Here is a 27,657-nt window from a genome sequence, read left to right as displayed (position 1 = left end):
GTGTGCGTCTTTCGATAGCTCATTTGGCACGAAGACGATAAACAAATCGTAAATAATAGAGTGAGTCAAGTGAAATAGAAAACCAAATCAAAATGTCCTACTTACTGAAATCGCTCTGATCGTCGTGCGTTCCGTTGACGGTGCCATCGGCCAGCAGTTGCAGGTATCGGTTCTTGATATACAGCTGAATCTTGCGCGTTGCCCCGGTTATATGCGACAGATTCGCCGATCGTTCGTTGCGCTCTAGATTGGATTGATCTTCGCCGCCGCCGGCGCCGCTACTGCCCCCGCTAGCAGCATCAACTCCAACCGTTGTCCCATTGCGATATTGCTGTTGCTGCTGCTGCTGCTGCTGCTGATGGTGATGTTGATAGATATGGTGATGATGATGATGTCGCCCAACGGGTGCTCCCCTACTTCGCCCGTTAGCACCGGCTGCTGTAAGGGTAGCATTACCTGTCAGATAATGCTGGTGCCGGTGGCGATGTCGACTGTAGCCAAATTCTCCCGGATCGGCCGACGCGCTGCGTTGTGACCTGGACAGGATCAAGGCGCGGGAGCTGTAGTAGCTGTCGTCGTCATCGTCGTCGAAGTTCGAGCTGGGCGAAGAGGAGTCGATGGACCGAGACGAGGTATTGAATACTGATTGATTGACGGCGTTCTGATCATCGCCGCGGTCATTGACCTTTAGATGTTGCTGTCGCTCGATGTCATCGGCTGCTGCCGTTGGTGTTGGTGGGTTTTGGAATAGAACATTGAATATAGTGGGACTGTGTGTTATCTGCGCCTGATTTGGTTCGAGATGATAAGGCTTTTTGTCGTTGAATGTATTGCTCTGAGCGGCACCGACGACGTTATCTAATTTTACCGGTTGGGTGGCGTCTTCGTCACCGGTTGCAGTCGAAATTTGTTGTTCATGTGATTTATTTTTATCGATTGGTTCGTCTATTGACGACCGCGCGTAGTGATTTTCAGGCCGTTGTAAATTTAGCGCTTTGCTTTGGATGTCACTCGCGGCATTCGCACTACTTATACCGTCGCCGTGCATCGTGGGTTTATTGCGACTTTCTCCGGGTAAGTTTTTCCCACCGCCGTCCTTACTTACCGCTGTCGTTTTGGAGAGAATGGTCATAAAGCGACTCAGCTCAGTCGTTTTTCTGCTCTTTCCAGGTGCATTATGCTGCACTGGTGCAACGGCGGCAACGGATGGTACTGGAACCGTAGGCAAATCAATTTCTGGAACCGCCGGTAGTAACGCGGGTAAGGGTTTCGGCATTGTCGCACAGCATGGTGGCCATATGAAAATGACCAATAGGAGGGCTCCCAGCAGGGCCAGGGCCCTCCGTCGAAGTCTTCCACTGAGCATGAACGGATGCTAGAGCCGATTGAAAAAATCTTCTAACACCTCACAGTGAAACAATTGCCACGATAAAACCGAAAAATAAAGAAAAGGAAATTTCACTTCACTTCTTCAGGTTATCATCAACCTAAAACGGTGACCGTCGTGATTCAGATGAACTTGATTTTCGCGCTTTCGATAGCAGGACAGGAACGTCCCCAGTCGTTGACCGCCCATTGCTCCGATGATGACGACGTCGTGACGGTGGCTACCGACGGAACTGTATGTAGGTGCGAACTGTACTATGGGTATGCACGCATACACAGCCGCATATACGCACAAACAAACATACACACACTTCACTGCGTAAAACAAACTTCTGCCCACCTAGCGGATACCGATTTTCCACTTCCGAATTAGCGACATTGCCTTCTTTCTAGCACACATTGTTGTGTCGCACCGCAACGACGAAATGGTGAGATTCCTTGATTTTTTTACCCTGCCAAGAGATAACTTTTCTTGCTAATTGTAGGATTAGCGTAAGCGCGAATATTTGTTGTTTGTTTTTATGTTTTCACCAGCCACCTCACTTGCTTCCTTTTTTCTTATTTTTTTCGTAAATAGAATTGCTCAGAGTGCAAAACGCAATACACTAGAAGGTTTCTTCGGTACGATGTTCTGAAAGCAAAAACAAAAAAACGAAAAACGTATTGAAGTATTTGTCATTGTTATTTATAAATATAATTTAGCTAATTTTAAGCATAAACAATCAAACTTCTGAAGGAGTTTTTATTTTTAATATATGTACCAGATGATCTATCACTTTGTTTTATGATTTCTCAGTCCCAAAATTTGATTCCTCTTACATTAACTAACATAACATAAATTATCGGGAAATACGCCATAAAATTTTTTTTCTGTCTTTATAAATTGCAATTGAATATTGAATATTTTAGCCTTTTGTATTGTAGCTGCCATGACCATAAAGTTTTTTTACTCTGTTTCCATTACAATCTGTCAATCTATCTACTGTCGTTAATGTTCGTTGGGAAGGGTCGCAGCCCAACCATTCCGGGATGCTCGTGCAATCTGAATTGATTTGTCCTTGCTTTGTCTTGTCTCTGATGTAAATTTAGATCAATTAATCTACTGAATAGTTAGTACGCTATTATTGCTGTGATCAGGAAGTGTTCAGATGCAGATAATTACCGAATAAGATCAAAGAAAACAAGGTCATACTAAACAGTTTCTCTAGAAAAATTAAGCAATCATTGGGTGGCGGTAAACGCATTTAAAATAATCTTAAAATGGAAATGAAATTGCCCAAAATTTTACTGAAAATTCTACTTGAAATTGGTTTTGAAATTGGCATGAAATTGGACTTCAGTTTGGACCAATCGTATTGATCTGTAGGGAAGCAATGTACGGACCGGTAATGGGCCTCACAGCCTGCATGAACGATTACGGCCAGCGGTAATTTTGCAGTTTCCCGAGGCCTGGTGATTAGAAACGCTTTCTCTTTCAGCGAAGACATCCAAAATATTACCCGATCACCTGACCAACGAACACTGAATCAAATCGGCCTTAGTCTCCACGATGCCCGGATTTTTTCGGTGTGTTCTACCCTGTCGGTTCTACTCCGGGTACCTTTTCAGATTTCAAAGTACGAAATTCTAAAAAAAAATTTCGATCCAGGATACTGAAACTCTTAACTACTACTGAAACTACTGAAACTCAATCACGAAAACATCTGGGGCGCACTTAGGCGTAGAGGAGTTCCAGATAAGCTAGTCCATCTCATCGAGGCTCAGTACGAGGCGTTCTCGTGCAAGGTTTTGCACGACGGCGTCTTGTCCGACCCCATAAGGGTTACTGCTGGCGTGAGACAGGGCTGCATTTTATCACCGCTTCTGTTTCTCATCGTTATGGATGAGATATTAGTTGGAGCAATTGACAGTAGACCAAATCGAGGATTGCCTTGGAATCCTCTAACGATGGAGCAGCTAAATGACCTCGACCTAGCCGACGACATTGTCTTGCTCGCACAACGCCGAAACGATATGCAGAGCAAGTTAGACGACCTCTCCGAGAGCTCCCAGGCAGCAGGTCTCACAGTCAATGTAGCGAAAACTAAGTCTATGGTAGTGAACACTGACAATTCCACCAACTTTACAGTAGCGGGACAACGAGTTGAGCAGGTAGCCGTCTTTCAATATCTTGGTAGCCAAACAACGCCCGATGGTGGTACCAAGACTGATATAGCCACACGGATCAGGAAGGCCAGGGGTGCCTCTGCAGGTCTGCGAAACATTTGGCGCTCAAACCAGATCACTCTACGTACGAAAACCCGAATCTTTAATTCAAACGTTAAATCCGTACTGCTGTATGCCTGCGAAACGTGGTGCGTCTCAGCGGAGACAACGCAAAAACTGCAGGTATTGATTAACCGGTGCCTGCGATATATTATTCGTACCTGGTGGCCTGATAATTGGATATCCAATGAGGAACTCCATCGTCGGTGTCATCAACGGCCGATAGCCACAGAAATTCGTGAGCGTAGGTGGAAGTGGATCGGACACACCTTGAGGAAAGGAGCGAACGAGGTTTGCAAAGCAGCACTCGACTGGAATCCACAAGGACAGCGTAGAAGAGGCAGACCCAGAGGCTCATGGAGACGGAGCTTAGCCAACGACATCCGGGCTGTAGACGAGAACCTGTCCTGGCGACAGGTAAAAGCCGTGGCGGATAACCGTCAGCAGTGGAGATCTCTAATTTCATCCCTTTGTTCTGCCGGACCGGCGGACATGGACACATAAGTAAGTAAGTAAATACTAAAACTCTGAAAAAAGCCTAGTAGAATGATGTGAATTATGTAAATCCGGGATCTGAGAAAGAAGAGAGATCGAAGTTTTTTAACTAGAAATTGTTTCGTCTGAGCGTGGCTGTGTGTTCGAGTTCGAAAACAGACATTGAGGAAGCCTGCAAGTCGTAGGCGAAATACGTATCTATCGTGAATAAAATATACAAAGTAGTATTAAATTAGATAAGTTTTCTTTTTATTTAATTTTAGGTAAATTGACAGCAACCCGTAATCTATTCGTGGTTGCTATAGATGCACTTGTGGTCTGCTCCATGGCGTAAATTATGTGCGGTAGGATAAAGGACTTAGAGAGCCTGATCAACTTAGATCAACAAGAGCCTGAGAACTTAGTCAACATTCCTGTAGTTAATCTCAACTGGCGCAAACAGGTATAAATTTTTGAACACTGATGATATGATTGGTTTGATGTTCCCATTCCAAATTATGCTGAAACACAACTCCGAGGTTAATTACCTTGTAAACGTAATCCAGTGTATCAGACCCCAGAACAATATTTGGCAAGCAGGACGGCCTCTGTTGCCTTGTCAAAAACATTACCTTAGTTTTAGATGAGTTGATGGAAAGAAGATTACGTTTAGACCAAAGAAGGACTCGTTCTAGGTCTCCGTTTAAAAGTCGAGCCAAATCCGTTACGGAAGCATCAAGAGAACAAAGATACAATTGTACGTCGTCTGCAAACATATGAATCTTGCAAACCTTAAGGACGGTCGGCAAATCATTAATAAACAGAGAAAATAATAAGAGTCCTAGAACCGATCACTGAGGTACACCTGACAAGATGTTGATTGGGCTTGACAGTCTATCTTCGCTTTCAACGGCTTGAGTGCGTTGGAAAATATAGGATTGTATTAGAGCAACCGCTTCACGAGAGAAACTAAATTTTCTACACAATTTTTTTAACAGCTTTACATGCGAGAATCTGTCAAAAGGTTTGGAGAAATCAATTAGAAGAAGTAACGCAGTACCTTTCTTATCTAAGGTTTGATGGATATCATCTTGAACCTTAAAAAGAGCTGTCGTCATGCTCTGATTAGAGCGAAACCCCGATTAATGCGGATTGGTTAAATCAAAGCTATACAAAAACCATTGAATCCGATTTTTAAGAATTTTTTCGAACGCTTTAGACAATGAGCATAATATATTAATTGGTCGGAGATTGTTTAAGTCAGATCGTCTAGAATTTTTTCGTATTGGAATGATCTTAGATACTTTGCAAGCGCGAGGGTATTTTGAAATTGAAATAATTATGTAGAAAACGTAAGTAATGGGAGAAATCACAAAAGGTAAGATCATTTTCACAAACTTTAAGGGTACTCTATCTAAACCAACAGCATTAGAAGAAGTGGAACCAATAGCCGAAGAAATTTCTAACTCGTCACACGGATGGAATTTTAACACATTAGGATTTGCTAGGGGAACAGGCAAGAGTTCAGTAACATGGGCAAAATTGTCACCGTAATATTTATTGATCTCTTTCGAAAAGTTGAGTAATCGATCACTATTAGGCTAATAGCAGAACTTTTGGAAACATTCAGATCCTTTAATTTTTTCGAAAGTACTTTACTGGAATGTGTGGCTTCAAAAGAAAAAGATAGATAGTCGGATTTGGCACGGTTCACGAGGTGGGTAACTTGATTACGTAGTCTTTTGAAACATAAATGATTGGATTCACTTCGACTGGATATCCGCTGTCTACACGCTAAGTTTCACGAAATCATTGCATTGATTATTTCATCATTCGTGCGAAAAGTTGCACGCCTTTCACTAACAACTCGTACTGGGACAAACTTATTAAAAAGTTCAAACAGTTGCAAATTCAAATAATCCGTTGTTATATCTGAATCGTTTATTCTATACAAGAAGCTCCAGTCAAGTGAGTTCAGTGCATTCTGTAAACGATCGAAATTAATTCGCCCGTGGTCTCCAAAAGATTTAGACTGATTAATAATTTCACGAGAAATATACATTGAAGAGAAAATTATGCCATGTTCGAGAGCCCAGGTGCAGCCACTTGGTTCAAGTTGAGAATGAAATCATCGTTATTTGTTATCAGCAGATCAATTAAAGAACAGCCACCAGGATAAAAATGAGTCGGTTCTTGATTATAGCAACTAAAACTTTCGAGCTTTCAACGCATTGATTTGTAATCCAATCGTCCTAGCCTCCAATTTCAATCTGGCGTAGATTGCTACCGCCGTCCCTAGTAATGATGGTTTCTAGTAATGATGTCGAGGTCGTCTGCGAAGACTAGAGGTTGACTACTCTTGCTGAAGATCGTTCCTCTCGTTTCGATAGAAGAAAAGAGAGAAAAGTATAGAATTCAGAAATATGATGGAGAAGCTTCTAAAGCTCTTGAACTCGGATCAGATTTTAAACAGACGTGATTAAGTACGGTCGCAGGATCGACTGAGGGGAGTGAAAATGGTCAAACGAACGAAAACGGCCGACTTCGTCGCCTCCAAAAGCATGACCATACGTAGTGCCTTTTTACAGCATAACCTCCACCATCGATACACCTGGAGATAACCCAACAAAACGGAATCACAAATCGACCACGTTCTGATATACGGTCAGTACTTTTCAGAAATTATCGACGTCAGAACCTATCGGGGCACTAACATTGATTCGGACCACTACCTAATGACGTTATAGAACAACATTCGATACCAGCGTCCCCCACGGTATAATCTAATGTGACTGAAGCAACTGGATGTCACCGAAAGTGAATGAAGTCCCACTTGAGAACTGTTGGATTGTCGCGAGAACAGTTATTAACAACGTAGCGGAGAACGCCTTAGGCCGTGTAGCACTGAAACGACGTAACGAATTGCTTGACGAGGGGTGTCACTGCCAGAGTGTCAGAATGTGGAGCGATAAAAACAGAAGCAGAAACAGCAAGCACGACTCTTCCAGGAGAAGAAGCACCATCCGGCCGAGAAGTAGTGCGAAGAACTCGAGCAGCTGTACCGCTTTCACGCCACCCGGAAGTTCTATGAGAGACTCACCGAAACTCGCAAAGGCTTTGTGCCGCTGGCCGAAATGTGCAGAGCTAGAGACGGAGGTATCTTGACTGATGACCGTGCGGCGATTGAAAGGTGGAATCAGCACTACGGTGAACACCTGAATGGCGTGCAAGCGGAAGACCATGTACCACCTCCAGCGATAAGCGAAGTTAAAGAAGTCATCCAGCGGCTGAACAACAACAAAGTACCAGTATCTACAAGAACAGTGATAAGCTGAATACCGCCTATAAAGTGCTTTTCCAAGCCATCTTCCATCGACTATCGTCAACAACCAAAAGATTCATGAGAAATTGTCATTCCGGTTTTAAGGGAGGTCGGTCTACAACGGACCAAATTTTCATCCTACCGCAAATCCTTCAGAAGTTCCGCAAATCCCGAGTTCCCATGTTCCTCCTGTTCATCGATTTTGAAGCCTCATATGATAGTACTACAAACCCATAAGAGCTGTGGAAAATTCTGGATGAAAACGGCTTTCTGGGTAAGCCTACTAGACTTAACACGATTTTCTATAAATCCATTTAATTTAACTGCTTTGGTGACGACGGCGACGTGGATGCTGCCGGCAGCATATTTGAGGCGGTGGAAGATCAGTTCACCAGACTAAAACGCGAAGCAGAGAAGATAGGGTTCAAGATAAATATGTCTAAAACGAAGTATATGCTGACGAGCGCGACCGATCGATACAGGTCCCGCTTAGGCAGTACCGTGGTAATCGACGGGGATGTGTATGAGGTAGTTGACGAGTTCGTATACCTTGGCTGACTGGTAACAGAGGATAACAATACCAGCCGTGATATCAAAAGACGTATTATCAGCGGAAGTCGGACAATCTGAGCCGCCGAACAAAGTGCACATTGTACAAAACGCTAATGGGACCGGTTGCCCTCTATGGGTATGAAACGTGGACACTACTAGAAGAGGACCTGCGAGCACTTGGAGTTTTTCGAACGGCGGATGCTAAGAACGAACTTTGGCGGCGTGCAAGAGAACGGTGTATGGAGGCGAAGAATAGACCACGAATTTGCGCGTCTCTGCGGTGAACCCAGTATTCAGAAAGTGGTTAAAGCTGGACGGATACATTGGGCAGGGCATGTTGCTAGAATGCCGGACAATTATCCTGCAAAAATGGTTTTCGCATCGAATCCGCTAGGAACAAGACGGAGAAGGGCACAGCGAGCGAGGTGGCAAGACCAGGTGGAGCAAGATCTGGCGAGCACTGGTTGCCCGCGGAACTGGAGACCTGGACCGAGTTAGATGGAGGAATTATGTTACGCAGGTCAAATGACATAAGGCCAACTAAGTTAACTAAGTAACTATCAGAGTGATTATAATTAGGATTGTGTCTAAAAGTCCTAAAGAAGAAATTTTATGCAAATAGGCAAATATGAAGTTTGTAAATATGCAAACCAAACGAAGAGGTCCGGTCGAAAATTAATTTTTAACGATTTAATATTAATTAAATTATCAAAATATCACCTACCACGACCTTGCGATGCGAAAGATCCGTTCCCAAGCGGTGGTCAACTTAGATTACATCTCTTCTTTCGCGTTCCGATGCAGACACTGTTAAAGATTTGCCGATGTTTCACACGATGCCGGCGAGAGATAGCGAAAAAAATAATAAATTCGCACAGGTGCTCATCTGCGAGCGCTGACCCACAAAACGACAACGGCCGTAGAGGTCACCGAAAAAATCGTCTGCGTAAATGTCTACCAGAATTAATTGTTTTTTATTATTATTTTTTTTACACCTTACTTCCGCTAAAATTTCCCTCTGGACATAATTCGCACAGCATCACAGCCAGCATGGTGAATGTTCAGCCTTTCCGACATTTCGGTTCACAGACAGACTAATAACGCTAATGAAGCATTAGTTTTGATTTTTCAATTAAATGTTTCGCTTAAACAGCGCTGGTCGTCACGCAATGCCCCAGCTGGAGAGCTTTCATTCACGAAAACAGTTCCGCTTTGGCACCTTTCTTGCGTGTTTATAATATCTACCCAATGAAAGTGGTTGTCTTTAGGTCCTCTGCAGCGAGATGGTTACGAAAACTACGGAAGAATCGCTTCAAAGGAGCGTGCAAGCGTTATCGATTCGTTGTCTTCCGAGCCTCTAATGACTTGAACCGACTATCGTGTGCTGTTGGATATTGACTGACAGCTTCTAACGGAGGCAATGACTCAAATTAAGCACTGTCTGTAAGTAAATATTTTGTTGCCATCTTGGTTGATGTTCGTTCGGTCTAACTAAACCTTTCTACTGATGCTTTCCTTTGATGAGTATTTAACAAGCGTCAAGTATAGCTTATTGACCTGAACGGAGAATTCTTTCGTTTCGGCAAAAGAAGTCCCATTCCCGGTGATTATTTTCCGCTTAAAACCACTAGAGAATAATAACTTGTCCAAATCGTCAAAACGTCCAATATGTCAAAGAGGTATTTTTAATCTTTGAACACCGTAAGCACGCAGTTCTGGCAGTAATCCGTAACTGCTCTAGCAATCCGTCTCAGCTAAATTTGTCTAAGCGCTGCCGCAAATACTTCAACACACCGACTGCTTTGCATACACACAAGTTGCCCATTCATCACAATCCGCAGCAGCGACGCAACTGATCTGTATTAGCAAGGGTCATTGGCACATAAATGTACACTTACATTTTCATTTATCACTGGGACGTCACCCAATTCAAGCTTCCACCACACCGGAACGCACCGCATCGGTGTGGCGCAGTACTGGCGTCTCCTCTATCAACAATCAACTGCCATTTCCACCCAACTCAACCACCCAAACGGTGTCCCCATTCGGTGGCATGTAACCATTCAACCAATCGGCAACCCATGTGACAATTGCGTTTCGTCAATGTGTGTACTCTGCTGTGCGACGGGGACGACGACGATGGTGGATGGCAGGTATAGCGACGAAGAGCAACCGGCTTCGGGCGGGCGAGATAGTGCGCGGAATCACGATCATGCAGAATAAAACAATAATGCTCCTCCTTTCTGTTTCGTTTGATTTCCCCTCTGCTACTGCTCGTTCTCTGCTGCAGCACTCCGCGAGTCCATCTGGCGCACTCAATTATGTAGTACACTTATCAAATGCACGAGTTTAGGTTTTGATGATGATTCCGCAGTAGCGTGTGTATTGATAAACCAAATAAATTCATTCAGACTCGTGTTTTTGCTTTTTTTCACCACTGCCACTGCCACTGCAAGTAAAATATGCCATCTAATCTAAGTTAACAAACACAATCGTGTAAAAATAGGAGCGAAAATGCAAAGCACGAGTGCTTTTTCAGAAGGATGTGTTGAAATGTGTGAAGTAATCGTGTGGGAATTGATTTTCTAGATCTGTAGTTCAGTAGACAATTTAAATAAATTTTAATATCATTTCATTGTTGTTCGAAGAGGGCTAATGTTACGTAGTTTTAGCAAGTTGCTAATAACAACTTTACAACTTTGCAACAAATTTGATATTTGACATAAACTTTTTATGTCCTAGTCACGCAATATCGTTGAAAGGGGGTTAGTAAAAAAAATCAGTGTTTATTTTAGCCTATAAGTAAAAATTTAATACCAAAATTGTGTACCAACTTGATAATAGTGGAGTGTCACAGGATCATCTTAGTTTTGGTGAAATTTTCCCAGCTGATGTTTATTAACCAACAATAGCGTATTCACTTGTGTATATCATGAATGCAAACCGTTTGGATTACAACTCTTTAGCATATATGATTCCTTCTGGAAATCAGTTCCAGAATATACGGAATATAACCCCAATAGTGGTCGTTAGCGTCTTATCCAGCAACACCGGAAAGGCCCAGTTTTACCAGAGCGGTGGCACTACCAACGAAGTGGGAACGGGCTTTGTAGTGTTGGGCGGAATGCAGGATCGCGTGATAGATTGGAAGGCGATCAACGAGAGAATGTGTGTATTGAGGATAAAGGGCCGTTTCTTCAATTATAGCATCATTAACGTGCACTGCCCGCACGAAGGTAGACCCGACGATGACAAAGAAGCGTTCTACGCGAGGCTGGAGGCAATGTACGACACCTGCTCATCACGGAACATCAAGATCGTCATCGGGGATATAAACGCCCAGGTCGGTAGGGAAGAAATGTATAGACAGGTGGTAGGACCCCATAGCCTGTACCCCGACACGAACGACACCGGTCAACGATAAACTTCGCAGCTTCCAGCTTCCCGAGGCCTGGTGATCCGAAGCACCTTTTTCCCGCGCAAGGATATCCACAAAGCCACCTGGAGATCACCTGACCAACGTACAATGAACCAAATTGACCACATTCTCATAGAGGGCCGGTTTTTCTCTAACATCACGAACGTACGCTCCCGTCGGTGTGCGGATATTGATTCTGACCATTACCTAGTAGCAGTACATGTGCGCTCAAAGCTGTCCACCGTATGCCGGACACGTCAAAGCCGCCCTCCTCGGCTGAACATCAGACAGCTAGATAACCCGCAAGCTGCCGAAAACTACGCGCAAATACTGAATGAGGCATTGCCTTCTTCCGAGGAGTTAGGTGCTTCAAACCGCGAAGATGGTTGGGGCAGAATACGCTGGGCCATCGGAGAGGCCGCTACCGCGGCACTAGATAATGAGTCTCGAAGTATACAAAATGATTAGTTTGATGGGGAATTCCAACAAGCGGTAGAGGGAAAAAACTGCTTGGAAAAATTATCTAAGTATTGCCACTAGAGAGAAGCTGGCCAAATACCAATAAGCTAGGAACCAGTTGACCACGGTTTCCTGAGGAGGAAAAAGCGCCAAAAGGAGGACAGAGATCGTGAAGAATTAGAACAACTATTCCGAGCTAATGAGACGTGCAAGTTTTATGAGAAGGTGAACCAAACTCGGAAGGGCTACACACCGAAACCTGACATGTGTAGGGACGAGGAAGAGAATCTAATCGCAAACGAGCGCGAAATGGTCGACAGATGGAAGCAGTTCTTCGATGAACACCTCAATGGCGAAGTCACAGAAGGAGGCGGAACGGAAATTAGCCTAGGAGCGCCCATGGAAGATAGTAATGTCCTAGCACCTGATCTCCAAGAAGTCAAACGAGAAATCGGGCTGCTGAAGATCAAAAAGCCGCTGGGAAGGACCGCCTACCGGCAGAGCTTTATAAACATGGCAGAGAAACGCTAACAAAGGCTCTACACTGGGTTATTTCTAGGATTTGGAAGGAGGAAAAGCTACCGGAGGAATGGATGGAAGGAGTGGTTTGTCCCATCTACAAAAAGGGTGATCGACTAGACTGCTGCAACTATCGCGGTATTATGCTGGTAAACGCCGCCTACAAGGTACTCTCCCAGATCCTGTTACGCCGGTTGTCACCGATAGCACAAGGTTTCGTAGGGAATTATCAGGCGGGTCTCATGGGGGCTCGCACAACTACGGACCAAATTTTTACTATCCGACAGATCTTGCAGAAATGTCAGGAGTACAGCATGCCCACGCATCACATCATTATTGATTTCAAAGCAGCATACGATACTGTCGATCGAGACAAACTATGGCAGATAATGCGCGAACACGGTTCGGCGGCGGCGAGGGTTAAGACAAGGCGACGGTTTTTTTTTTTTTTCTTTATTTTAGGTACTTTTTCCACTGCGACCAGTTACCAGACTGAAAGCGAAGTCTAGGAGAATTGGGCTAAAAAAAAGCGTTGAAGATCAAATACATGAAAGGAAGAGGCTCAAAGGAAACAAACGCGCGTCTCCCACGGATGGTAACCGGTAACGGCGACGAACTAGAAGTGGTAGAGGAGTTCGTGTATTTGGGATCGCTCGTGACCGCGGACAGCAACACTAGTAAGAAAATCCAGCGGCGCATCCAAGCGGGAAATCGGGCCTACTTTGCCCTTCGTAAAACGCTACGATCAGAAAACATACGCCGCCGCACGAAGCTAACAATGTACAAAACCCTTATTAGACCGGTAGTTCCGGTAGACCGGTGGACTTGAAGCCGTGATGCTGCTCCCGGAGGACACAGGCGCCCTTGCCGTGTTTGAGCGGAAAGTGCTGCGGACGATATTTGGCGGAGTACAAACTGAAAGCGGAGATTGGCGGGGGCGTATGAATCACGAGCTACAGGCACTGCTTGGGGAGACTCCCATCGTACATCTAGCGAAAGTTAGCAGGCTACGGTGGGCCGGACACGTCATAAGGATGCCGGACGTCAGTGCGACGAAAACAGTCCTCTTCAACAACGCCACCGGCACCAGGAACAGGGGAGCCCAACGTTTACGATGGCTCAACCACGTCGAAAGCGATCTGCGACTTCTGAGACGACTAGGAAATTGGCGACGAGTGACCCAAGACCGAGTGGAATGGAGACGAGTGCTTGAAAAAGCACGAGCCACCCCGGCTCTATGCTGAAGAAGAAGAAGAAGAAGAAGAAGACGCTTAGATTCATAATCTTGGCACAGTATGAATGTACCACATAGTTACAAGTTTGCTCCAATGTTGCCCAAAATTATACTGATAATCATGTTTACACTTAGTTCTATCTAAAAATATATAAATTTTTGCTAAAACTCCCTCGTCCCAACAGATCGAAGCTTTTTTGCGAACGACTAGAGATGCCACTATTGCCAGATATTTGACACGCATAAATTTGGGACCCACCAATTAATTTAGTACCTGTGGCTGTGAGTTCTAGTTTTTCTAATGATTCTGAAATTTAGTTTTCCATAGACCAGTGATATGGTCCTTGCGACCCGCAGACTGGTTTGTTGGATGGTGAGCGGGAACTAGGGTACGGAAGGGTATTTCCAGCACGCTGCTAAATTCGGCATACATTACCTTTTTTTGCTGCGCTTTCCCAAACAAAAACTTTGCCGCTATATAACAACACTGAAACGAATGTAGCACTCATAAGGTTTAATGTGTTATAACTATTTTCATAAAAATGTAAGTAATTTGCTAAATTTTATTCAATAAATATCAAAACCACTGTTTCTCCACTGGCACGTAATCAGGCTGAAAAAACTGTTGTCACTGCAAAACTAGTTATCTTCAATGAGCCGGTATCTATGCAATACCGACACGTTATCCATCGGTCTCTCTTTTGATCTGTTTTTGAAAAGCATCTAATCCCCGTGCAGGCTATTTCGGCCGGTCGGATTTCAAAAACACAGACACCACTATAGAAAATGGGCCCAATTTAGCCGCAGCGACTTCATCATTTCTCGCGACTATAACTCAAATTCAGTAGCGTTTCATTAAGACCAAAATACACGCCGATATTCAGTAAATATTATTCCATCAACTAGTATAAAAATCTTGTCTCGAATGAATATAGTTTCAACGTAATTCCTGAATATTGTTTAGGCTACCGCTTAATGCGCTGAAAATATTCTCCCGTACCCTATTTATTTTACAAGTGCTACAAGTTGCGCCATAATGGAAGTAACAACACGAATTCTTTATTTCTTCTCCAAGTTCAAAACATAAACAAAGCACAAAGTTGCTATTTGTTAGCTTATAGGATGGAACGAATTGTATACAGGAATTTTTTTTTATCGAAATGCAAACAAACTTTCTTAACAATCTAGAAAGAATATTACAGGTCGGACTCGATTATATAGAGACTCGATTATATACAATTTTAGACTCTCGATTAGGACATTATAAATATTTAAAAAAGTTTTTGTCCTTCCGGTGTTGGGTCACTGTAGAGGGGGGGGCGAAAAAAAAACAAAAAGATATTTTTAATCGAGCAAAAAAAATGTGGGTTTTAAGTATTTTTACATAAAGTTTAAACGTGAAAACCAAATCTATTCTTGCATTTAATATATACGGGTCATTCGATGTCAAGTGACCGAGAAAAAGTTCAAACGTGCAATCGACCTTTATGGATTTGAACCAAATTTTGCCAGATTGTTCGTTCTCGGTCAGAAAGTAAAAATCCAAAATTTGGTGCCGATCGGACATTCCCTCGGTTGATGGGAGCATCTCCATTTTTAAGGAAAATACCCGTATTTGTCAAAACCTCTAAAACTAAAAAACAAAATCTTCAGTAAGCTAAAAGACCCGATTCCAGCTACAAAACAAAAAAACCCGATTTAATCCACCTAGTGGTGAAAGGAACCTTTGTTATACGGTCTTACTTGGTATTTGAGATAGAAATCGACACGTTTTCGGAACATAACTCATCTATTAATCAACGTTGCGTAATGCGTTGGTTTACATAAAATTTTTAAAAATTGAATAAGTTTACAAATTTTGAACAAAATAGGAACACTTTTAAATTTTGATAGATCCTTTTTTCATGTAATTGCTGAGTAAGGATAAGTAAGTTGTTATTAATTTGAGTAAGTGCAAATAAAAGTAAGTTGTAAGAGGAAATCTTATTCTTTAACATATACATTGCCTAGTAAAGGTCTAGTTTATAGGTTTTTGAACTATGCATAATTTCCTGTAATGCCATTCTATTTGATTCACATCAATAGAGTTTTCTTGAATAATTTTAATCAATTTTTATTAACCTTCGGTTACTCACGCTGTTGTATTTTGTACAACACGTGTAGGTTTTTCAACGCCATATTGTTATAAAGTTACAAATCGTTGTTTAACTAACGAATATTCTTCAATAAACTTATTCTGAGCAAAATGTCATAATCATTCAATGCATTAATAATTTAAATTGTTGGAAAAATAGATCAGCATAAACCACCATCACAGAAACGAAACAATCAGCATGCGAGGTGTACCGCAATTGACCCCAAGTGGAATTTTCTCTCGTTTCTCCATATGGAAAAATGGCGTCTGTATGCAGCAAAACTAGCCAATGTAAAATGTTTAAAATGTATCCGTCTGCTGGTAGTCGAGTAATTGTAGTCAAAATTAAGGTATTTTTTATAATCAAAGTTCTACAGTTCCTAAACAAGCAAACTTAGAGGTATACTATATTCAGCAAAGTTGTGTATTTTTATCATTTGTACAATTTTGTAATATAAAAAGTCATACAACAATTACAAAAAGAGCAAAAATATAAAAACTGAGTTTACAAATTCATATACAATAAATAAGATTTTTCTATCTTAGCTGCAGAGATGGAAGGTTACTGTCTCTAGCAAAATTTCTTGTAATAATATGCTCTATAACTTTGCAGAGCACATCAATGTGTTATATTGACACTGAAAAAAAAATATTTTTTTTTATTTCACTTTTAGGGGGATTAATCAAAATTTAGATTCCACCAGACGATAGCGCTTTTAATTTCAAGAAACTATTCTAAAGGTTCGATAAACCTAAAACCAAGTTTTCCCAGTCAAACCTCTAGTGCGCACGTTTTCTTTGGTTTGGGGCTATTGTGCGCGCGAGTAACTGTATTGCAAAAGTTGGCGCGAGTGTTCGAGGGTTAATATCTTTTGACCGGTACAACCAATTCTTATGAAATTTTGTATATATATTCGTAGTGTCAAAACCTCTCGTTTGATATTAAAATAATTGAAATTAAGTAAATTATCTTGGTTAAAATCATTATAAATTATTGTTAATTATGGTGTGGTGTATACGGTTGCTCATAACTTTCAAATTAAACGTCCAATCAAAAAACCATTCAATAGTGATCTATTAGCATATATTATCTTTCAAATGAGACTAATAGCGCATAAATCGGTTTGGCTATCTCTAAGAAACAGGCGATAATTATTACCTTGTCAAAACAGGTTTTTTAAGCATAACTTTTAAACTACTTGTTTGTTTTCAATTAAAAATTTCTGAATAATTTAGCTTTAATAAGGGCTTTCATTTGATACTAAGATCGTTGAAATCGGTCATGTAGTTCTAGAGAAACCCGTGTCACGTATTTTTCACATTTTTGCTTATAACTTTTAAACGAAACGTCGTGTCACGAAGCAACTCAATAGTGATCTACTAGACAATAATACCTTTCAAACAAAAGTAATAGCGAACGATTCGGTTCAGCCATCTCTGAGAAACAGGCGATAGAAAAAATCATTACATACATACACACACACACACACACACACAGACATTGCTCAAATCGTCGAACCCTATCGATTGGTATATGTGACTTGGCCCTCCGGGCCTCGGATCAATTTCGTGTTTTTCGACCAATTTTTAAGGTGAAGGTCGTCAGAGGCCAGCTGCTTTTTTACTGATTTCAGTACTTGTTTCCACTATCGTTTTGTTTATGCTAAGTTTATGCTGAGTTGCTAGTAATAGGTAATAATCTGTTATGAACAATTATGAAACGTAGAATCGCGTATCCATTTTTTCTGTTGAACTAGGTCCGACAGTAATTCTATCACATAAAATGTTGTTTACGGTGAATTTTATTATCAGAGAATTTTATAAGTATATTTTCGATACTTTACGACCGTTAATTCAATAGCGAAAATTATTGGTCAATTTCATGCTTAAGGTAAATATGGCATCACTCCCGTTTCCTTGGTAACGTATCAACAACGACGGTCGCGGATTCAGAATTGCAATCGAAACGAAGTGAAGTTTTTCATATCAATTCAAGTGAACAGTTTGGGCAAAACCATTATAATATCTTACCAGATAACTGTTCGGGTGCTAAATTCATGTTTTCTGTGTTTCAAGTTAAGTTTTGCGAGTGATGTGATAAATGGAACGGCCGCAAAAAATTTAAAAAAAAAATCGACGGCGAAAAAGTGAAAATATAGTGATGAATTTCAATTGGGCAGAAATCTCAGTATTTAGTGTAAGTTATGCCCCAGAAAGTAATAGAACCCATAGAATACAATGTTTAGTGCTTCGAGTTGCAAGATCTGATTACAGCTAGCAGGTTAGTTGAACTAATTTTATTTTTTTGTGATGGTTTCCCGAGTTTATGGGAGCATGTTGTTACACTGAAGAAGGGAAGAGAAGGGTGATATTCGGTGCCATACTGACTGCCATGAATGGACTCTGACGACCTTGTCCTTAAACCTTTGTTATAGTATAACAAAGGGAAAAAGTTATATACTCTATACCGTGTGGAGCACGAGATAACAGGGCTAGATACACGAATAGTGGAACACAAAAATGACGCTAAAAATCAGAAGCTAGAACAGGCTTAGCACTACATACAATTCAAGAAGGGCATATTTTTGACTTCGAAAAAACGCGCATTCTAGAGAAAATTGAAAATAAAGATACTAGACTTATAGCAGAGATGTTCCATATTAAAATGACAGGACAAGAACGGACAGTTAATTTACAACGAGAATGCGAGAATTTCAACGACACATACAACGGACTAATGACTAAACTACGACAACTAGAAGAAAAGAAGAAACGATAGCTTATAATTAGTTAGTAATAGTTATAAAGGACGAGACAGTGAGAATAGATGTTCAACGTAAGTTTGTCTAGGCAATAGTAAATTGTGTAAAGATTTAAATAAATATGATCATATTTTAGGCGTAGTAAATGACTGAAGCATAGTAAGTCGAAACGTCCGCTGAAAACAATTTAGGTCTTATTTCTCACCGAAAAAGTCAACAAGTGTAACATATATAAAACCTCTTTTTTTTGCTGATACCTCCGGAAATATTAGGTTTAGAAAAACACTATTTTCACATTTTCAAAGAAAATTACCCAAGGAATTCAAAAAAGATATTATTTTTGAGCGCCAGTGCTGCCAAATATATTTAAATTCAATTTGAAAACCAAATTTACATTTTTCTTTCAATGTAGACAATTTTATCTCAAAAATTCCAATTTCATCGTGTTTCGCAGATTTTTTTACATAAGAACCACACATCGCCCCGAGGTATTCTTTGCCAATCCCGAGATACAGCGTTTTAAAGCAAGCAATCCTCCATTTTAAAATTAAGAGTAAAGTAACTTTTCCTTGAATCAGTGATTCTCTACGCAATTTAAAAATACCTTGGCATATCGGGAAAGCAATTATACAGTATATAACAAAGTTTTACAAATCAAAAACTACTGAACCGATCGGCGTGAAAATTTGCATGTAGGGATTTTTGGGGCCAGGGAAAGTTCTTATGATGGTTAGAGACCCCTCCCTCCGCTAAGAGGGGGGGCTCCCATACAAATGAAACACAAATTTCCTCATAACTCGAGAACTAATCAAGCAAACGGAACAAAATTTGGCATGTGGGTGTTTTTGGAGACAAGATTTTTTTCTATGGTGAATTGAGCCCCCTCCCCTCTTTAGAAGGGGAATTATAACCCCTCTCCCCTTTAAGAGGGGGGTTTCCATACAAATGAAATACAAATTTCCTCATAACTCGAGAACTCATCACGCAAATGAAACCATATTTGGCATGTGGCGGGGTTTTGGAGGCAGGAATTTTTTTTATGATGGTTTGAGATCCCTCAGCACTGTGGTAGGGGGATAAAGACTCTCATACAAATAAAACAGAAATTTTTGCGTAACTCAAAAACTAATCGAACTCGAGAAATTATAGATTCTTTCATAAAACTTTAGTCAATAACAAGACCACCATCAAACTATCAATTGTAACATTAGATAATTCAGCGCGAGACGACCACAGGCCGCGAGTATTGCCGGCGACCTGCCGTCGGAAGCGCCGGCCACTGCGGGGGGCAGTCCCCCGAAGAGATCACCTCTATCTAGGTTTATTTATTTTCCTAGATCTACTGACCTCTATTACTTTCCTTCAGTTGGGTCACCTCTGCGAAATGGTACTTTATACGAAAAGATTTTTCGTGAAATGGTACATCCCGCGTAAGGTTTTTCGCGAAATGGTATTCTGCGAAACTCTATATTCCGCGTTATGGTCAACCGAGAATTGGTGTTCCGCAAAATGGTATTCGGCGAAATGGTTTGTAATGATGGCGAATATTTAAATGCTATCCGCTTTATTTATCAGGCTAACCAATGGGGGGAGTTGTTTTCTACTTTACTGTGAGGAAAATTTGTATATTAAAACACCCATGAACTCCCCAGAAACTTGCAAAATTCGAGATTGTGACAAAGGTCATCCGAGATTCACGGTTTATGTACAGCACAGTTTAATTTGTGGCAATACGAAGTTTGTCGGGTCAGCTAGTAAATAAATAAATAAATAACTTTGTAATGATCCGACTACGGGAAGTGGCCGAAAAACGATCATTCACATAAGCATTCCAGTGCGGCGTGGAACAACATCGACGGAATAAAACGCCACTCCTGAAAAACCACGATTTTCAAACTTTATGTACCTTTTTCTCAGAAACTACACAACGTATTGAAACAAACTTTTTTTGTTTTGTTGGCAGTAGCTTGACAATTTGACAAAGATTTTTATAACTTTTGAGCTTTGTAAACTAAATGCAACTTGAGAAAAACGAAAAAGAAGAAGAAAAGATAACTGAAAAAATAAAATTTTGTCTTCTTCATCTTTTACCTCTGGCAGTGTTTCATTTACAAAGCTCAAAAGTTATAAAAGTCTTTGCCAAGCTTCTACCAACAAAACAAAAAAAAGTTTGTTTCAGTACGTTCTGTAGTTTCTGAGAAAAAGGTACATAAAGATTGAAAATCGTGGTTTTCAGGAGCGGCGTTTTATTCCGTCGATGTTGTTCCACTCCACACTGGAATGCTTATGTGTATTATCGTTTTCGGGCCACTTGCCGTGGTCGGATCATTACAAAATTAGTATCAAAATAAGCAGAAAAAACTACCGAATCAAAGTCTGGAATGAACACCCGATTTAATCCACCAAGTGGTGAAAGGAACCTTTGTTATACCATCGTATTTGTCATTTGATATACCACCTGATTTGTCATTTCCATCCAATAATCATGTTGATTATTGAAATGGTTTGTGTCATGTCCCAAAATGGTCAGAGCAATTGATGTTACTGGTACTGATCTCACGAAAATGGCTGTAACTTGGTTGTTTCACGACGGATTTCCGCTTTCTTTTCACCAATCGACTAGAAATGAAGTCTAGCTTTGGGATAAAATATGAATACCACCATCCGGGGTGACATTGTGCCACGGGGGTGAGATTGGGCCAAAAACCAAAAATGTTTATTTGTGAAAATTTATTATATCTATAGAAACTGGTGACCTAAATTCACAATGATGGTGAACATAACATTTTTATTCATAACTTAGAGTGGAACACAGATAATATTAGCAAACTATTTAGCCCAAACAGGGCTTCAAAGTTCGCGATCAAAAATACTCGGAAATAACGCTTGTAAAAAATATCCCCCATAAACCAACCCAAACAAGAAATCGCATCAACTTGCTATTTTGAAGGTATATAAACTAATCATTTACAATGTATTGAAAGGTTATTATGCGTTGGATAAGTTTTGATTACGAAAATAATATTTTTCGAAACTTTGTACTTTTCGAGCTTCATGGGGGTGAGATTGTGCCAAGCCATAATGATCGATCCTATTTGTGGATTTCACATACACAACAAAAATACGTCAGTATACACCAGTACACTCATATTCCTTACTATTGAGCACAATATTTTGACAGATTAGATTGCATCATCCATTTTAGAGCAAACAGCATCACATGTCTGCTGAATAATTTAAACTAATTTTTACTTTTTCTCTAGAAATTTCAGATACTTTGAATAAACTCTCTAATATAAGACGAATATATCATACCGTGTATAAACCGCAAGTTTTAAGGAGGGGAAGGGGCGTGGGATGTTCTGCGGCTGCGGGTTCTCGAACGAAGTAATGGTTACTGTTGTTAAATGATCAAATAGGTATGCCCCCTTGGGATACACCCCTTCATATATCTCCCCTTTGTTAACCCTCGAAACGCTACTGGTTATACAAAGGCTGTCCATTGAGTACGAACTCATTTTTAGTTATTTCAGACCTCCCCGGGTTATTTTCGTTCATACTTTTTGTATGATGCGTTGTTTTTGGCCGACCCCCTGCCCCTAATAGTCCACTTAGTTCATGGACAGCCCCATATGAACTACTTTATACTGATATTTATGTGTATTGTTTATAAATATGCTAATGTTCACTGTTTAGATTTAGAGCCTAACTTTATCTTTTTGGCACAATGTCACCCCCTAGAAGGGGTGAGATTGTGCCAAAGTTCATGCACTTCCAGTAAAATAAGGTTTCATTGTAACTAAACCATCTCTACGGTAGTTGTTAATTGAACAATTTAGTACAATTTGACAGGTTTGAAATCAACTTAGTTCCTAAATTGCGTGTATACTGAGCTAAAGAACAAAAACATATGCTTTTTTGGCACAATCTCGCCCCGGATGACGGTACACTATTAAATTTTCATGACAGAAAAAGATACAAGCGATGAAAAAAATCAGTTTTTGACATACCCTCGCCGAACCCGGAATATCTCCGATGTCCACTAGCTACTGCCAATTTTGAAATATTTTAGAAAAAACTAGAAAAAAATTTCCGTCAAATGCTATTGCGTAGTGGTCCAGGAGACAATTTTGGGCGGAAATTAAGGTTTCTAGCCTAAAATAGACAAAACTTGTGTTCGACAAAGTTGTTGCATGTGAAAAGGCGCTCATTTGGGCGCTATCAAATTTTGGGGTGGTTCTTATTTTCAAACAAATTGAAAATCTAACTTTTTTATTTTGAAAATTAGAAGTAAATATTGCTCGTCAAAGTTGTAGATCTATTAATTTCATGCTATTTGAAAAAAATTTTTTTTTTTTGTTGTATCTCTTCAATTGACTGATTTGGAGCCATTTTTATGAATCGATTCAGGGTGACTCTTAGAAAAACGGTTTTTTCGTTGTAACTTTTTAATAGCAAAATTCTCGCAAATATTGTCTTCAGATGACTTTTAGAACACTTTAACCCTCTAACGGGTAAGACCGTCTGTAGACGGCCTTCGCTTTTGGAGCTCCAGAGGCGCATGCAAAATTTGTTTTTAGTGGCAATACGCAAAATGTGTTCAGAACAGATTTCTTGACATTTTGATACTAATATCAAAACATTCTGACCATGCATTCAAAAGTTATCATCTTTCAAAAACAAAAATTCCGAAAAATTCGGAAAATAATTAATGCGCGAATATTCCCGAAGGAAAAGGACATCTAGAACAAAATGATTGACCTAAAAAATGTTTCTATGAGTAAATTTCATGCATTGTTTTAATTTTGTAATATATCTGAATTGAAAAAACATCTGGGCAGAGCGTTAGACATGAAAAAAGAAAAAGAGAAATTGGACTTTTTCTTGCCTGGCGCTTCTCCAGATAATTATTTTTGCATGAAAATCAGAACTTAAGGTTTTTTGTGTGTACTTTCATGATAAAATAGTCATTAGCTTGATCGCATCGTTTTTACGGTTTACGGGTTTACGGACCGTCTGTAGACGGCCTTCGCTTTTGTTTTTAATTGGCAATATGCAAAATGTATTCAGAACAGATTTCTTGACGTTTTAATACTAATATCATAACATTCTGACCATGCATTCAAAAGTTATCATTTTTCAAAAACAAAAAATTCGAAAAATTCCGAAAATAACTATTGCGCGAATATTCCCTTTTTAACTTTTGAAGGAAAAGGACATCTAGAAAAAAATGATTGACCTAAAAGAAATTTCTATGAGTAAATTTCATGCATTGTTTTAATTTTGTAATGTATGTGAATTGAAAAAATATCTGGGCAGAGCGTCAGACATGAAAAAAGAAAAAGAGAAATTGGACTTTTTCTTACCTGGCACTGCTCAAGATAATTATTTTTGATCTTTGATTTTTGATATTTTAGCATGATCGCATCGTTTTTATGGTGTTGCCCGTTAGAGGGTTAAACGTGAAAACCAAATCTATTCTTGCTTTTAAAATATACGTTATTATTTTCCATGCAAAAATCTACGAAAAAAGACAAAAACGAAAGAAAAATTTTTCGGCCGATTTTCGGAAATTTCGTTGTTCGAATTTTCATTTTGGTTTCGTGCTAGAAGCATTAACTCAACTCGTACACTCATTTTTCGAGTTTTTCAGGCTGTAGAACCCACATACAATTGATTTTATGAAAAAAAAAATTAACTCATATCCCACAAATAATTTTTTTGCCCCCCGATTTTTCAAACCAATTTCCAAGGGGTAGGGGGGGGGGGGGTGGTGGGGGTCAAACAAAAACTTTTGGAATTATTTGCAATGGCCTAAACGTTCGCTAAAAAATAGCCTACGGGAACGAAACTAAGTAAAACTAACAAAAAACTTCAATCGCCGTTTTCTGCGCTTGCAGTTTTTGCGTTACGCCAAGAGGGGCAGTGTATTAACCAACAGAATTGTATAATTTTGGTATGTATTTAAAGTCATCATTATGGTACACCATATTATCATATAGTTCATCATTCGAAACTTGTGAATTGAGCATTCTAATTGTCTTTAAATACTATCCCCTGACATAATTCCTCCATTACTGGAGCATCTACCCTATATGAAAAATAAAAATACATTTGATTTTCATAATTAAATTTGAACTCTTATTTTTTGTGTGTGACGAAAAAAATCACGTTGTTCATAAAACCCAGCTACAAGTTTGAACTAAATACCAGAATAAATGAGATAATTTTGCAGTCACCCAAATAACTTCGATCGTCCGTCCGTACCGCTATTATATCATTACAATTCAACACTTCATGGTAGGTGGTCGAAACGTGGCAATCAATAACTTTCTCAACATAACATTGAATTAACCTAAACTGATAGTAATCACCCTGCCCGGCACTCACCAGTATTAGTTCGCACGTGAATTCACCTCGTATCGCGATCAGTTCACTTCACTGCACTTTTCACCTTTGCAGTACGCGTCCGTACCGGACCACCGGACCGTGCTGTCGTCGTTCGCGGATTCCGACGGGGCTCAAACGTGAACTCTTCCGGATGCGCTGGATGCGTCAAAGCGTCACGATTCACTGTTGTGCCCGGTCTGATGTGTCGTTCCGGCGGCACACACTGATAAGAGCGCCGCTGGCTGCTAACTTTACTTCAACAACAATGTAACTAATGGGCACCCGCTAAATAGCTAAACCTGGTTTCGCACTTTTCGCTCTAGTATGTGTAATTTCTAGGCAAAGGAAAAAATAAACAAAACCGACACGACAGTTGCAGAGATAGAGTTCACACAATTCGCAATTTTGCACACTTTGCGTTCACCAGATAAGGCGACTATCAATGCGGTTTTCCTGCTATTAATACGTGTGTGCGTGTGTGGGTACTTTTCGTATTTTTCACTTTTAATTAAATCTGATAAACACAAAAAAACCGCAAACGTTCGAATAAGTGAAATGTTTGCGCCCCCGCAATTTGAAATTTTCATCCACCCAACAGGCTTCTGGGCTGGGTGCACACCAATTTGCTACATTTTCATCCAAATTCTTCTACACCGTGGCTCACGTGACCACAAACAACACCAAACACATCGGAACCGTTTTGCTTTTGACCGTGGTTCGCGGTGTCACCGAAATTCGCGACTTTTCTTCCCGCGTTCTTTTCCACTGCAACGGGAGCTCCCCTTCACTTTGCGTTGATGAACTACAAGGTGGCTGTCACTCGTGTCAGTACGTGAAATTAGTGGATAAAAACGGAAGAATTAAAATAACCGTAACTTTTGAACACAGTCACACGCTGACACTCTGTCGCAGCAGAAGAAATGTACAGAACACCAGAAATAAGCCGTTCGACACTAATTTCTCAAAATATATCCAATCGGCCTTTTTTTGCTTGTCTGAGAGCTCTCAGTAACGCAGTGCCAAAGTAAAAGTGTGATCTCGCGAAGCACCGTCCACCCGGCCCGAGATGGAGAGTAGAGTACAGGCGAATGTCCGAATGGCAAACCGACCGACTGCTGGCAAAGCCGAACGCGAGGATCATCTGATTTACATAACAAATCGCACTCGAATTTCTAGCTCCCCATCATTATTGGCTCTAGTTGAAATTAAAGTGGTCCATCCTCAGGTGGGTCAAAGCTAATAAAAGCCGCCCCGTCGTGATTAGCCCGAAGAGCTCCAGTTCGCTTTGCCGGAACACACCGGGAAGATAATTTTCACATCAATCACTTACGCGAAACTCGCACGGCACAGTCTCCTCAATTGAATTGATCACGCCTGCAGAACCTTCAAACCGAGAGCCGGTTCTACCCGCTAGCACCCAATTGCATCAGAAGTCACCTGTTTCGGTTGTCACTTGATCTCTTCGATGTCTGTAAATTATCTCACCTCTAAGCAGAATCGACCGCACCGTCGATTCGGTTTTTCAAAATTGCCCAAACACTTTCGACACCAAGCAGAGAGCCCGAATAGGAAAACTCGGTCACTTCAGAGCTTCAACTAGTGGCAACGGGCTAATCCACATACAGATTCATGCCAATTCTTCCTCAAAGTCAAACCACTCTCGCTCAGTTTCAGAGGGATCTTCAAGAACGTACCGAATTATGCCGTCGTAACACTATCTCGGAATCGTTGTCACGCGTGCTGCTGCCAAGCGAAGACTAAACCGGCCGAACGGAACGCGAATGGGACTATGCTCACGACGACGGTATCGACGGCAATCCTGCTGCTGCTGCCGTTGCCGCTGCGGTTGCTTGCTGCTACCCTGCATTCATTTCACCAGTAAGTAAGTAATGGAACAAGTTCAGTTCGCACCGCAACAAACATCGCCCCTTTGACGTCGTGCGTCAGCTGAATGTCGGCTCGAGTGCGATGTTTTTCCTCAGGTTTCTCTCACTCAACTCTCGCACCAATGTGCGATGTCTCCTCTCTTGCGATCTCGCCGAAAACGCCGGTCCGGTACCTGCTGTACCGTGGTCCGTGTGCTGGTGCGTTATCAGTAAATAAACTTTCGTGAGTGATTGGTCGGGCCGGTGAGAGAATGGGAGAGTGTGGGCCCAGCGCGAGACGCGGTTTCTGCCGCATATTGCCGATGCTGATTGGCAGCATAAAACCGTGTGCTGCTATGTTGGATTAGTTTCTCTCTCCCTTTTGGGTGAGTGCACGCACATGGTTTCATTCGTTGGCTCTTTATAACATATGCAGCGATTTATTACATGCGGGGTAGTGTGCATTTAGGCGTTTAACACCTAGTTTTCTATCTGGTTACAGTACTTTGCTGATTTTGTCAACTTTTCAGTCAGTTTGGATGCTATATAATTTGTTGAACTGTAGGTATAGATGTTTTCTCGTATAGATAGATTTCGCGCCAATTCGCCAGTGAGGATGCCGGCGCCCTCTCAAAATTCTATGTTGACTTGTAGAAACAATACTGAACTTTATCGATGCAACATCAAAAGTTTGGTGCTCTAAAGTGTAGGTACGAAATATGTTCTCATATCACATGATCCTTTATCTATACCTATAAAGAAGGATTTCTGTCTGTCTGTCTGTCTGTCTGTCTGTCTGTCTGTCTGTCTGTTTTGTGTTCCTTATAGAATCAAAAACTACTGAACCAATCGGCGTGAAAATTTGCATGTAGAGGTT

At 40.9% G+C, this 27,657-nt stretch overlaps 1 protein-coding gene across 1 annotated transcript in view; it reads right to left on the bottom strand.

Annotated features, from left to right (window-relative positions):
- The window catches only part of LOC128739370 (uncharacterized), a 186,587-nt gene extending 159,947 nt beyond the window's left edge, over positions 1 to 26,640 (bottom strand). Inside the window, exons 1-2 of the mRNA XM_053834854.1 lie at positions 24,916 to 26,640; positions 106 to 2,017 (exon numbers count right to left, since the gene is read on the bottom strand). Coding sequence (XP_053690829.1) covers positions 106 to 1,366 — 1,261 coding nt within the window. The 5' untranslated portion in view covers positions 1,367 to 2,017; positions 24,916 to 26,640. The remainder of the gene's footprint in view (positions 1 to 105; positions 2,018 to 24,915) is intronic.
- Between the last annotated feature and the right edge of the window lie 1,017 nt (positions 26,641 to 27,657).

The sequence above is a fragment of the Sabethes cyaneus genome, chromosome 3 (genome assembly GCF_943734655.1).
Source record: "Sabethes cyaneus chromosome 3, idSabCyanKW18_F2, whole genome shotgun sequence".
In the NCBI taxonomy this organism is placed as follows: Eukaryota; Metazoa; Arthropoda; class Insecta; order Diptera; family Culicidae; genus Sabethes; species Sabethes cyaneus.
The sequence above is the reverse complement of the archived record's forward strand: the minus strand, read 5'-3'. Positions and strand labels throughout refer to the sequence as shown.